The sequence below is a fragment of the Argopecten irradians genome, chromosome 8 (genome assembly GCF_041381155.1).
Source record: "Argopecten irradians isolate NY chromosome 8, Ai_NY, whole genome shotgun sequence".
In the NCBI taxonomy this organism is placed as follows: domain Eukaryota; kingdom Metazoa; phylum Mollusca; class Bivalvia; order Pectinida; family Pectinidae; genus Argopecten; species Argopecten irradians.
Window position 1 is genome coordinate 38,278,172 of NC_091141.1, and position 15,463 is coordinate 38,293,634.

A 15,463-nucleotide genomic window follows, 5' to 3' on the forward strand; every position below is an offset into this window, starting at 1 on the left:
TAGTGTTAGACGCGAGTAAGCAGGATTGAACAGGAAGTTGTCATCGGAAGAACCCGAGCAGAGACAAACGAGGATTGAAAGGAAAGAAATGTGTGGGTAGCGTTGTTATTTGGACACCCGTCGGCTTACGGATACTTTAACTGAACTGTATCTATAATATGGACTTCACAAAGTTGTTATCTATAGCGGCCCAGAAACAACAAAATGCTGAAAAACAGGTAAACAAACACTAAGCCTATCAACAACAGAAGCGCCCATATTCATATGACAATATTGTCTACAGTTTTGCAACGTCAGCTGTAGTGGCGTTGTGTTTGTCTTTTCAGGAAAAATATTGTATACATCTTCTTAATTTTGATTTTGTTTCATCACGTATATACCCTGTTCTGTAAGTACCAATGGTAGTATTTCGTTATACCTCCATAATTTGAACGTTTTATCAGTCATTATCTTCATCCCACATGGGATGTTGGGTATTATATTACAAATGGCTGATCTGTATAAACCAATTCTTTTGCCATTATTGAACTGACTCTTACAGGCAATTATCATCTAATATTAAAATTAAACATACACTGCCCAGCCCCCTTTAATCACAGAATTTGATATTAAGTTACATTTATAGCATTCACCACAGGCTAGGGACCTGGCACAAATTTCTAACCAACAGTATTTATATATTATAAAATCAAGGGCATGAACTCTACGGTAGAGAAAAACAGACATATTTTTTGACCCATGATATTTTCTTTAATTTAACAGGCTCTAATCAGTATATCTTATGTAATTCCCTTAAAGAGAAATAATTTATCTTTCCAATGAGTCCATGATGAACAAAATTGGCCAAGTATTGACCTAGATATTGACTGTTGAACAGAGAATTAACCAGAACTGAGTAAGGTAGACGGTTCCCTATCTGCTCTAAATGTGTTATGTTGTCTGGCCCCTAACGGGTACCGCAATAACCAAGTCAAAAATTCAAAATCTGATCACAAAATCTATGCTTGTGGTGGTACACAGGGCTCGAATTTCTGGCTGTTATACTTGCTTTTTGCAATAGCAAGTAAAAAAACCATGATCTTGTTTATTTCAGTATGTGGGTTTTTATCAGGGACAACTGTAAAATAGACATAATGATTGTGAAAAATTGTTTAAATGGAAAATATCATCACGCAGTTCTTAACTAAAATGTTGTTGATATACCTATACACCTCACATCATCACGCAAAAATAAACTGTAATTTGAATACGGATATTTAATTATAAGTAAAAAGATATTTCAGCAATTACAAATTTATGGCACTTGCTATTTTTAGCAAGTGACCAAAAATGTAAAATTCGAGCCCTGTTACACAGTACACGTATATACCCATAACATAACTTTAATTTGTTCATCTGCAATCTCTTATGGAGATGTTATGTCATGTACTTTATAGAAACTCCATATAAACACTATGTAGCTCATGATCACTTACAGTACCTTTACTGTTTAATGTTATTTTTTTCTTCGGAACACTTCTCGATTTTACCCACCAGCGCAACACTACATAATTTGCGTAATGCATTCATGATATATAAAATAAGAAAGATAAATTATTTTTCTTTCAGGTGAGACATGCGTCAATGATATACAGCCTGTCTATTAAAATAATTATGAATTATAAAAATATGACAATCAAGATGTATGATCACTGTATGACAATTATACCTTTCTACCCAACCCAATTTACCTGCAGAACAGGATTTAATACTCTAGTGATAGACACTTAATTCAACCTGTGAAGTCAAAGAGCTGTGTACATATGTACTATAAACTAATCATAGAGATATATATATTAGTCTATACAGTAAAACACATTTTTGATAATTAGGCTTCTAACAAATTCATGGTTATGACGTAGTTAATTTCATTTCCCGTCAATGTTCTTATAATATTCCTGTAATATGTGTATAACCAGGGCTTTTTTCAGCATGATTTGGGGCAGAAAATCGGCCACATTCCCAATGGCAAAACCTCTAAATTTTTCCAAATTCAACCCTAAAATTTCCCAGAATAAAAAAAATTGCATGAACTTAGTTGGTTAAGGCTTTAAATATTTGTGAATTGGCTTCAAAAAAGTATATAAACTACACTGAAAATAAAAAATCTTAATTGTTATGCTTTATTTCATATTTTATAATTTTCCCAAATCTTGGTTTTGGCACTCCATTTTCCCAAATTCAAAGCCACAGGCCCCATTCCCAAAGCAGTGAGAAAACGCCCTGATAACTAAATGATTCCGTTGGTTGAATTAAGTTCCCTAAGGTTCGTTATAATCATATTTTACTTTATAGCGGTTCTTTGACTACAATAATGTATGCTATAGCTACCACAGTTTACTTAGTTGTTTACATTTATATATGAAGTAGCTATTAGTGAATCGGCTAATTTAAAAGAGAATGTTCCATTGCTTTACAATCAGAAAGCAGCTTGTAATTACACTGCCTTCCTAATAAACTTTCAGTTTCATAATTTGTTTTGTTTTAATTTTAGCTTCCAGTTACAAAGATGTATTCAACTGAAGTGTCAGCAGCACAGAAAAAGAAAAAAGACGAAAAGACAAAATCTGAAGTTGTGAAAAAATATTTGGAGGAAAAAGAAGCTGAGAAAAGAAGGAAAGGTAGACATGTCTGGACAGTGAATAAATGGATCTAGAATATATAGATGACTTTGTAAAATTAAAAGTTAAATCAAAGGCCTAAGATGAGGTTACAACACCAAACAAATTTATGCAAGATTCCTAGCCTAATTTATGTTAATTATAATTAACAGTGAAGATTAACTTTGCTGTTTTGTCATATGACACAGTGATATAGTCAACTAATGTACAGTAATTACCAATTGGGATGATGATGGGGAACCTAAGATGACCTGTGTTATAGAATAGTTAATACAAAGTTAAGGGGGTCAGGGGTGGGTGAATACTGGAATCTGGTTGTCCGTCAGTTCATTTGTCCGTGTGTGTGTCTAGACACAATTTTGTTTCAAAAACACCTTAACTACTTAAAGGCCCACTACCTTTCCGAAACGGCTTTTAATTTTTAAAATGGGAATGTAAAACAAGATTGATAATTTTGTAGAGTCTTAAAAATTATGAACTTACCGTTAATACTACATTTATCATCACCTTCTGAACGATTTGATTAAAATAAATAAAATGTTTATTTTCATAACGCGGGTCGTATTATATTTCCCCGCCGTCGTCCTAAATACTGCGCGGTAGTTGATTATCACTGCGCCAGACGGCAAAACAGTGAATTGACTCTCCACTGTTTTCATATATTACAGGAAATCTTGCATATGTTTGGTTGTCGTAACCTTATTTTAGGTCATCGGTATGCATTTTCTTATGTTTTTATTAATGTTTTTTAGGAAACCTTTATATTTTGCTCCGGAAAGGTAATAGGCCTTTAACAGATTTTGAATAAAATTTGGTACACAGATCCTTGACATAAAAGGGAGTTGAGTAAACTATGTAGAGTTCTGCAATGTACCCTATAAATGGAGTTACTACTATTAAAATTTGTGCAGCAGGGGGGTATTAGTCATCCACTCTGGCAACAGTTCTAGTAATTAAATTGTTAAGAAGTTAATACTTATTGTAGTATGAACAGAAAATTAATAACTTTTGCAACTCTAGAAAAACTATCAGTCTTGCTTTATGTTTAAAAAATTGAAAACCATTTTATCATTTGAAAAGGTTTTAATATAGATCTGTATGTCTTGGTGAGACAGTAAAATATTTTCATCTTGCTTGGTAAATAGTTACTAAGTAAATATTCCTCAAAAATACTCATATTTGTATTTGTAGAACGAGAGAGAAGAAAACAAGAAGAAGCTAAGAGGAAACAGCAAGAGGAAGAAGAAAAAAGCAAAAGATTCAGAATACCAAAAATTCAAAAGTCAACGGAATCTGGATCACCAGAATCACAGTTGGATGTGCAAAATAAATCTGAGACAAAATCCAATGAAAGGCTGACTTCAGGATCTTCCAGTTCATCAGGAGATAAAAAATCGCAGGGTAAAACTGAAAGTAGCAAATCTTCCTCGGACAAGAATCACAAAAAGTCCGATCCTATAGACAAATCAGTGAAAACTTCAAGTAATCAACAAAAACATCCATCAAGTCATAAGGATAACTCACACAAAGTGTTCAGTTCAAATGAGAAATCCCATAGTTCTTCAGGTTCAACATCACATTCAAAAGACAGTTCACGAGATAAACACAGTTCAAAAGAAAGTTCCAGGGAGAAATTGAGTTCAAAAGACAGTTCAAAAGACAGCTCAAAGGAAAAGTCCAGTTCAAAAGACAGTTCAAGAGAAAAGTCCAGTTCAAAAGACAGTTCAAGAGAAAAGTCCAGTTCAAAAGACATCTCAAGAGATAAGTCAAGTTCAAAAGAGAAGTCTTCTTCAAAAGACAGTTCTAGAGAAAAGTCAAGTTCAAAGGACAGCTCAAAAGAAAAATCTAGTTCAAGAGACATTTCAAAAGTAAAGTCTGATTCCAAAGAAAATTCACAAAATGGAAAATCGAGCTCCAATTCTGAAAATCCTAAAAATGGTTCAGGTGTTGGAAAAGGTGAACATATACCTGAGTTTAGTAATCGTGAAATGGAGGCCACTCGTTGGACAAGTAAATTGACTGCTGAAGAACAACTTCGCATAAGGGTGGAGTTTGAACGTAAAAAGGCCAGACTAAAGGAATCTTTGAATAAAGACAAAGACAGCAGGATACGTATTTCAGAAGGAAAACAACCAGTATTCAAGAAAGCTCCCCCGGATGAGGCCAAGAAAAAAGCCAAAGCAGAAACTGAAGCTCAAAGGAGACAAAGAAAAATTGAAGAACGTCGATTAAAAAATGAACAAGAAATAGAAAGAATAATGCAAAGTGAGAATAAGGATGATAAATTAAAACAGAAGCCTGTGAAACATTCCAAAGAAAATAGTGATAAACCGAAAGAGAAATTCAAGCACAGACCGATAAACTTGAACAAAAATAAACCTCCTCCAAAATTGAATTTCCAGGATATCCTCAAACTCGCTCAAGAAAAAGCTCAGGATCCAGTTGAGGCTGTTGTCATAAAAAAGCCTGAACCTGTTAAAGAGCACCGTCCAATGACACAGGAAGAAAAGGACAGACAAGAACGCAAAAAATCCAAAGAGTACAAGGATTGGTATAAGTATGGTCAAAACAAGTCTGCATCAAAGCCGGGCATTTCTGAACAGAGCCGATCTGACTCGCCGAAGACGGAGCGGCCTGAGAGGAAAGTAGATTCATCAAGACATACAGACTCTTTAAAGAGTGATAGAACTTCAATTCCTTCTAAAAAGTCCACCATGGGAGGGATACCAGAAAGGAAAAGTGTAGTTAATAAAACTCCAAGTAATGACAGAGTTAAACAAAATGGACATATACCAAAGGCTTCACCGACAGTCAAAAATGCAACCTCCACAAAAAATAGAGATTCACACGAAATGTCCAGAAAGAGACAGTCGCTTGATATTTTTAGTGAAAAGGACACTCTCAATCTGTCTAAAAAGCGACACTCGTTACCAGATGCAGTGAAGTCATCTTCTCAGGGAAAGTCTAATCCAACTGGTGCTAAATCGAATGGTCTGAACAAGAGTATGGACTCACGGGTAGACAAACAAATGAAAGGCGGTAGTTCTAGGCCTGACAAGCACAATGCAAGTTCTGGTGACATCTCCAAAAAGAGAAAGTTGGAAGCTTCATCCGCTAGTGCCAAAACTCCCCACAGTGAATATAAAAAAGCGAAAACCAGTGAAAGTCGCTACGATAGTACTAATGAAAACGTGCTGGTGTGTAGACCGTCTGGTAGTAAAGTTAAACGAGAGCGGTCCCCACCCCCTCCGGCAGCTAGTAATCCATGGGATAGGATCTATAACCAGGTGAAGAAAGACAATCCTAAACCAGGTGAGTGTCTCGTATGGAAACAGCGCTATGTTCTAATTAGACTAGTACTGTAAAATTGGATATATATTGCGAGTGCCTAATTTCAAGATTGGCAAGCATAAAACTTTCGCAGTGGTATTACTTTTGAGATAGGTAATTAAAATAACCCTTCAGACTTTTATATTACCTGCTGAGGTCATAAATCATAAAATATTATCTGCTGGTGAAATTTTTGCAATCAAGTGACCTTCATGTTTCCACCTTTACATTTCATATAGGTATCTATCAAAGATTATCTGTTGAATCAAACATTCTTAACAAATTGACATTTTTTGTCATAAGTTGATATATGGCAACACTAAAATTTCATTTAGTATATATGACATTGTTAGTCCGTCTGTCCATATGTCTGTTTCGTGTTTGAAGGACTTATTTGTATTCATGCATGACATTTTCACATACATAAATGCAATTATGTTTAACATATTTTTTGTTGTCCTTCCAAACCTGCAAATTGTGTAGGTTGGGCGTACATTGTAAACTGGTCATGGTAAAAAATACTGATTTAATTGTAGTACCACTTACATCAGTTTTGACTTTTGTATGTGACTTATCCTGATTTGGTTTCAGTGAAGAAGAAGAAACAGGTGATAGAGGATGATTCTGATGATCTGGACGAGGATTTGGATGGATTCATCGACGACGATGACGGCTTCATCGACGACGATATGGACATGGACTATTCTAAACATATTAAAGAAATATTCGGCTATGATAAATCCAAGTAAGTATAAGAGTATATCTTTATCTCAAACATTACGAAATAGTTTTTTGAGGACTAGGCAAATTTATTGTGCAATTTAAAGATGCTCCACCGCTGACAAATGGTATTTTATCACTATTAAAAACAGGAGCAGACGATTTAGTATTTTTCTTCAGTTACAAAAGTTACTTACTTTACACCATTACCACCATTGAAAAGTTTGAGCTTCTAATTTTACTTCAAGTTAAAAATATGAAAAATGATTAATTGCATCCCGAAAAAATCCGTACCACTCTATCCTATATGAAATGAACTACTGAATGCGCATGTACCAAAGGCAAAATAAATAATTTCATATTATTTTTGGTGTTAATTAGACTATTATATACACGATTAAACACCAATTATTGTTCAAATGATGAATATCATTTTTGGTCTGTCGGCGGTGGAGCATCTTTAATAGATATTATGATTGTAATTCCATTCCACTAAGATAATCTACAATATGCTCCAATATACAAGCTTAAAGATCTTACTAATAACTCTCTGTTCTGGGTCACTTCAGCATGATCCTTGGCCTAGAATCGGCACATCTTGGGATGTTCTATCGAAAATTTCAAATTAAAGATTTCATAGAAAACACGCTGATTGGCTAAAATAATTTTGAAAGATTGATGAAAAACATTTTCATGTTATAAAAAAGGGTTTGCAAATTTTTGTGAGAAACTCAGATTTGCCAATGTTTGCAAACAAACTTTTGATCCATGGAGAGAACCTGTAAGTTATCAGTAGAATCCCTGTCTTGTGAGCGCAATGCTCATTTTTTACCCAATTAATGAATTGTTTATTGTTAATTAAGCCAATTCCTGCGTTGTGACCACAATGCTTTATTTTTTACCCAATTAATGAATTGTTTATTGTTAATTATGCTATTTCTCATTTTTACAGATATCGCTATGAGAGTGATTATGAGATAAGCAACATGGAGTCCAATTTTAGAGAACAAATGAAAGAAGAAGCCAGAAGGTATGCAGATCTATACAAACTGCTAGTCTATAAAAAAATGTTATAAGTCTATTTGATTCCTGCATAAGTTATAAGCTAAAGTCTTGATACTTCTACACAAAAATGGAATGGCAAAATGGATGTTGCTATGGACACTAAGGTGTTCCTAGTATGTTACTGCTGAATATTTCATACAAAAATTCAAATTTAAGACAGGATGTTTTCTTTACTTTGTTCATAACCTCTCTAACGGACCACCTCTGCTGTATAAAGAGCATCTGCTCAATAATAAGATTACTTTCTTTGGGTCTCCAATAGCTAATCTGTATACAACATAACCTACAAAGAGAACATAACTATATACAAAATGTAGACAATTATTTCTGTGTCCCTCAGATGGTCTGTATATAGACAAGTTGTACATGATTTGATGATCCTATCACATTACCAGTGTGTAAGAGTAAAATAAAGTTAATATGAATATATCGCTTTCACCCAAATATGACCTAACCACAATCACATTTTGGAAGCTTTTCTTAACTTCTAAGGGGCCGCGATGGCCGAGTGGTTAAGATATCCCAACATATTACCACATGCCCTCCAACTCTGGGATGCGGGTTTCGAATCCCATGTGGGGCAGTTGCCAGGTTCTGACCGCTGGCTGATGGTTTTTCTCCGGGTACTCCGGCTTTCCTCCACCAACACACCTGGCACGTCCTTACATGACCCTGGCTGTTAATAGGACGTAAAACTAAACAAACCAAAAAAAAAAACCTTAACTTCTGTAATTTCTGTCTATGGATGTTATGGAGTTTTCTGCTCTTGCGGGTGGATGCTGGTTGTTATGTCACTGATTTTGTACAAAAATTATTTTATCATACTGTCACCAATGAAACTCAGGGTCCAAACCCTGTCATCCCTTCAATTAAGCATTGATGTCACTATTTTTTAATTTTATCAGGGTCCAATCCCTGTCATCCCTTCAATTAAGCATTGATGTCACTATTTTTTAATTTTATCGGGGTATGAAAAAAAATTTGTTTGCAAACTGTGTGAATCTGTGTAGCGGATTCTCACAAAAATTGCAAACAATTTTTTTTACACACCCCGATAAAATTAAAAAATAGTGACATCAATACTTATAATTAATTTTATACTCTATTTGATAACATGAAGTATGTTTAAATGTACCATTAGAGTGGTTTTTCAAGGAATTCTTTTTTCCGAATCAATACGCAACGTCAATGTCTTGGTTGTGACGTCACGGTAACGTCTGGGTTTCGCGCCATTCTCAGATATTTTTTTCATAGTGGTATGCAAAAAACATATTGGCCAGTCAGAAAGCCGAATTTGGTATGAAAACAAAGAAAAATTAATTATTCAATTTTAAACTTTAAAAGTTTAAATAAACATGTACTCTTCCTCTCACAGGCATAGAAGAGTTCATCAAGTCTCATCAAGGTTGAAGTTTTAATTGAAACTAACATGTTAGCCTAACGTTTAGTGTATTACGTAGAATTCCTACAAGTCTTTTCTTTATTTTTCAGTGCCAGACTTGGATTACAAGAGGATTTGGAGGACATGCGCAAGGAAGAAGAAGAACTTAGGCTAAAGGCCCTTGCCAAAAAGAAAAATGCCAAGCGGCGATAGTGGGCACTTCAGAAAGTACAGTCAGCAATTACATTATGTTATGATTTATGTTGTAAAGTGTCATTTTCGTTGTGTCATATCAGTTAATATTTAAAACTTTTACATGTAAATGAAATGACTCTACAGAAGAGATTTTATGATTATAGCTGCAGTGTGAAGCTATAGACACTGCCATGTATGTATGTTGATAAAGTTCAGTAACAATATTGTTTTAATAAGATCAGCATGATGTATGGAGAGGAATGTTTAATTTACCCGAGGTGTGATAGAGTTAAATGTTGATGTGTCATGAAAGCTTGACAAAAGACTTTCTTATAAACAGGATTCTCTCTTAACAGTCCTGTCACAGTTAACCAATGTATTTTCATGGCAAAATAATTTTTCGTTGTCATGGCCAATGGAATTTTCCCAGCGATTTATTTAACAATTTTCAGGGAAAACACTCTACTATACGTATACTTATACTTGAATATTATTATATTTTCATGAATTTTAATCGCCCATGAAATATGTGAGAATAAATCATGATTGCAAAAATAAGTTGTTTTATTTAGCAATAGTTTTCTATGTACAAATTATTTTTACATTATGTTAATGCTATTTTAATTAAGTTACCACCAGAGAGGTGAAGATTTATTTCCAGGACATTATCTGAAAGTATGGAATAACATTTTTTCATATATATGTATTAAATACTAAAAATGTTTGGTAAACTCCAGGGAACTGACAGATAACTTGTATACCCTAGGGATTGACAATGTTTAGAAAGGAAGACAACCTTTCAAGGGTTAAAATATAAGCTTTTTTAATGCTTTAACAGAGAATTTTTTTTAATTGATAAATTTCTTTAACATTAAGGTTTGCTGGGGAGGGTGGAGGTCAGAAAACACATTTACTCCATACATATGTATAACATGTACTGTACTTGTATAATTGTTTTCTTGAAAAAAAAGTTCCAATTTTAATTGTAAAACAAAGTTAATGTAAATCAATGAATATATTCCTGGTAAAGTTTGGATAGAAACAAATACAAATAATTTAAAATATACACATACACAGAAGGGAATTCAACTTTGTAAAACAAACGGTGAATTTAGAGAATTTTTGTAGCATCGGATGCACGTACCTTGAAATATAACTTTAGTTAATAATAAAAGTCTTATTTACCAAGTAAGTTGATGTCTGTGATATAAACTAAGTCAGTTTGGTCAGCATTAGATGTTGATGATGTGTAGCTCTTGTCTTACGAGATACTGTAATTAAAGTTATTTTCTGAATTCTTCAGTATCGCATTAATGTTAATTATATTGGTGTGAGCAAGGTCAACCGATATGATATGGATCTGTCTGAATATTTTGGACATAAGACATAAGAAATTTCGACATTGTTACCGTATGACAGTGGATTATGTTTCTATTCTAATTCTGGTCAAAATGCTCCGAGTATTTGCCAAATTAATGGTATTAATTATGTGAAAGATAATTAATTGAAATACCTAATTGATCCTAGCACTGGAACCTAGGAGTTTTAGGAGTAGGTTGTATTTATTAAATAGAAACCGTGTTAATCCAATTTTATCTACCAGATAGATCAATTAAGTCTAAGAATTTGAATACTTGAAAAAGTAAATTGATTATTTATAAATAGATGTAATATAATTATATTAATTAATCAGTCTGTTACTGCTGAGACTGGCATGAATCTGATTACTATTATTTCCTGGTAATTTAATTTTTTTTTTTCACTTTGGGAAACATTCCATTGATTTATACTGGCTCCATTAATTTAAATTGATAATAGTAAGCTATTTGGATGTGCTGATGCTATTATTCTTTATAATGATGGATTTAGCGCTAAATTGAATATACAAATAGAAATATGATAGGAAATATATATACAAGCGTCACATATACAAAGTTATGGATTGAACAGCAAATAACTGTGTGTTGTTCCCTATAGATCAATTGATTCTGCTATATTTATATTTAGGGGTTTCACCATTTATTTCTATTAATTTATTCTGACAAGCTTTCATTGACAAGTGGATTGTGTTATCAACTATCCCTGATACTTGGTAGTTATGGGCGTATTGGCTCTTAAACTTTTCGTTTATTGATATTTTATTGATATGCTAATTATAAACAAAAAGTTAAAGTGACTCATTTTAAGAGTCGGATGATTCGGACTATATGTACCCTTCAGAACTCAGTATTTTGAGTAGATAATATATATTGTTATATTATATCGTGAAAAGTTCCCTCGCAATATCGTTGATATTTGTTCAGATGTACTCATTAATAGCCATTGCTTATTTTTGTCTTTCAATCTTTTTATTTTACGTGATGTGTATACCTTCATTTTATTATAAACTCGTGTTTAAGAGCTCTTCTAGCAAAATATCAAACCGAGACCCATGTTTCCAAAATAAATCACTCCTAACCCACAGTATTTATAGACAGTTAATTTTGTGGGGATACTATTTCAAGATTTCATGGGACATTGCTACGATCGTGAAAATTTGATACGCAAAATTGTTGTTGTCCATCAACAATTTATTGATGTAAAGATTTAAAATAAATTTTGGGCATATTTATGTTTTAAAATCATTAAAAGCAAACTGTACATAAGATTGAAACCATTTTGTGGTGATTGGTTTTCAAAGTTTTACTGCCTTTGAAAATAAAAGATTCACAAAAAAGTTGGTTTGAAACCTCTATTGATCTCAGTTGTTATCATGGTGGTGAAGGTCAGATAATAAAATTCAATTTGTATACATGTGCTTTAGATACATGTAATATATCTGAATTATAAATAAAAGGTGACATTAATGTTTTGTTTTGCTTATGTTAACCCTATTTTATTTGGTTATCAGCAACATGAGGAACCAGAACAGTTTGCTACAGCCTCAAGCTACTGCCCTTTGCTTTTCTTGGCCTAGCGCTGACTTCCAATGATAATGAAGTGACAAGGACAACATCTTGTGTGCGTAAACGCCTGTTTTGGGAGGCTGCAGTATACCTGTATTGGTGTTGTGTCTCTTTGTGATAGTGCTGTCTCACCAAAAACACCAAACAGCACACCCCAACTTATACTTACACATTATACTTTAACCCCGACTTATACAGATTATACTTTAACCTCGACTTATACTTACACATTATACTTTAACCTGGACTTATACACATTATACTTTAACCACGACTTATACACATTATACTTTAACCCTGACTTATACTTACACATTATACTTTAACCCAGACTTATACTTACACATTATACTTTAACCCTGACTTATACTTACACATTATAATTTAACCCCCACTTATACTTACACATTATAATTTAACCCCGACTTATACACATTATACTTTAACCCTGACTTATACTTACACATTATACTTTAACCCTGACTTATACTTACACATTATAATTTAACCCCGACTTATACTTACACATTATAATTTAACCCCGACTTATACACATTATACTTTAACCCCGACTTTTACTTACACATTATACTTTAACCACGACTTATACACATTATACTTTAACCCTGACTTATACACATTATACTTTAACCCTGACTTATACTTACACATTATACTTTAACCCCAACTTATACTTACACATTATACTTTAACCCCGACTTATACTTACACATTATACTTTAACCCCAACTTATACTTACACATTATACTTTAACCCCAACTTATACTTACACATTATACTTTAACCCCGACTCATACTTACACATTATAATTTAACCCAGACTTATACTTACATATTATACTTTAACCCTGACTTATACTTACACATTATACTTTAACCCCGACTTATACTTACACATTATACTTTAACCCTGACTTATACTTACACATTATACTTTAACCCCGACTTATACTTACACATTATACTTTAACCCCGACTTATACTTACACATTATACTTTAACCCCGACTCATACTTACACATTATAATTTAACCCAGACTTATACTTACATATTATACTTTAACCCTGACTTATACTTACACATTATACTTTAACCCCGACTTATACTTACACATTATACTTTAACCCCGACTTATACTTACACATTATACTTTAACCCCGACTTATACTTACACATTATTACTTTAGCCCCGACTTATACTTACACATTATACTTAAACCCGACTTATACTTACACATTATACTTTAACCCCGACTTATACTTACACATTATACTTTAACCCCGACTTATACTTACACATTATACTTTAACCTAGACTTATACTTACACATAATACTTTAACCCCAACTTATACTTACACATTATACTTTAACCCTGACTTATACTTACACATTATACTTTAACCCCAACTTATACTTACACATTATACTTTAACCCCGACTTATACTTACACATTATAATTTAACCCAGACTTATACTTACACATTATAATTTAACCCAGACTTATACTTACATATTATACTTTAACCCCGACTTATACTTACACATTATACTTTAACCCCGACTTATACTTACACATTATAATTTAACCCCGACTTATACTTACACATTATAATTTAACCCAGACTTATACTTACACATTATACTTTAACCACGACTTATACTTACACATTATACTTTAACCCCGACTTATACTTACACATTATACTTTAACCCAGACTTATACTTACACATTATAATTTAACCCAGACTTATACTTACACATTATACTTTAACCCCGACTTATACACATTATACTTTAACCACGACTTATACTTACACATTATACTTAAACCCGACTTATACTTACACATTATACTTGAATTGAAGAACACTGCTGCAATGGGGACAGCAGGTACAATCGCCCTTACTAGATTGTATAATTAGTTGGTCAGTATAATGTGACCGGGTGTGGTGTTTTGTGCCTTCAATGGCATGCTTCAGTGCATCCTTGGATATTCCAGGGGTTCCGATCACTTACGATCTCTACACCCCTGGACTATCTCATAGTAAAACTGGAGGCAACAGAATAGAACAGGTAACTTAGTCATTTGATGTACATCAAAAGAGCCGTATAACGGTACACTGTGGTTGACTGTGTGGCTTTGATGTTAGGCGTCGCTCTCTCTGTAGTCTTCAAATGAAATCTTTGCTAGCCTGTGATTGGTCAAATGTTTTCCGCCGAGCTGCCTTCAATTTCACTATGAGATAGTCCAGGGGTGTAGAGATCGTAAGTGATCGGAAGCCCTGGAGTATCGAGGATGGCTTCAGTGGGATATAGCACTATCATTATAACATAAAAAGGCAAGAGTTTCTCTACATAAGAAGACTGCAGTGTCCCCAATCACTCACTTCACACACGCTGCATACATGGGAGGCCATCTGTAAATAACCCTGACCGTTGCAATACATGTAATGGGACAGTAATTTAATCAAACAAATAGTAGTTGGAACCATTAATGCTGCACAAAGAAGATCAATATTACTAGCAATATTTTAAAAAATGTTAAATCTATACAACAAATACGATACTGCTTTGCCTGTGTAGAGGAAACAGATCATTCTATATTTTGGTAGGTGCCTAGATATGATCATACAAAATAAAGGTAATCTGTGATGGGGCCAAAATTTGGCCCTTATTGCACCTACCACTATCCTTGTGTAGAGGAAAAGAAAGGAAAACTTCCTCTATTGATTACCATAGATTACCATATTCAAAGGTGATGCCAAAATCCCTCTGTGACCTCTACATTCCTGATGCTCCAGGGGTTACTATCGCGTCATATCCACCCCTGGACTATGTTATAGTACAACTGAAGGCAACATAAGACACAGGTCATTTCAGCTGAATTAGGTCCTTTGATGTACATCAAAAGAATTGAATAACAGTACACTAGTTTGAATGCATGGCTTTGAAGTCTGGCATCACTCTGTAATCTTCAAAGAAAGTCTCTGCAGGCCTGTGATGGGTCCGGTTTTTTTTTCTACTGAGCTGCCTCCAGTTTAAGTATGAGATAGTCCAGGGATGGATATAACATCCTGGAGTATTGAGGATGTGTCCTCTTGTATGTTATCAATTACAAGTTACCAAAACTCATAAACACC

At 33.7% G+C, this 15,463-nt stretch overlaps 1 protein-coding gene across 1 annotated transcript; it reads left to right on the forward strand.

Annotated features, from left to right (window-relative positions):
• Positions 1-23: 23 nt before the first annotated feature.
• LOC138330305 (protein SPT2 homolog) lies at positions 24-12,197 on the forward strand. Its single transcript, XM_069277807.1, has 6 exons — positions 24-218; positions 2,534-2,660; positions 3,852-5,972; positions 6,582-6,735; positions 7,663-7,740; positions 9,267-12,197. Exons 1-6 carry the CDS (start codon positions 159-161, stop codon positions 9,367-9,369), a joined length of 2,643 nt encoding a protein of 880 aa, XP_069133908.1. The 5' UTR covers positions 24-158; the 3' UTR covers positions 9,370-12,197.
• Positions 12,198-15,463: the final 3,266 nt, after the last annotated feature.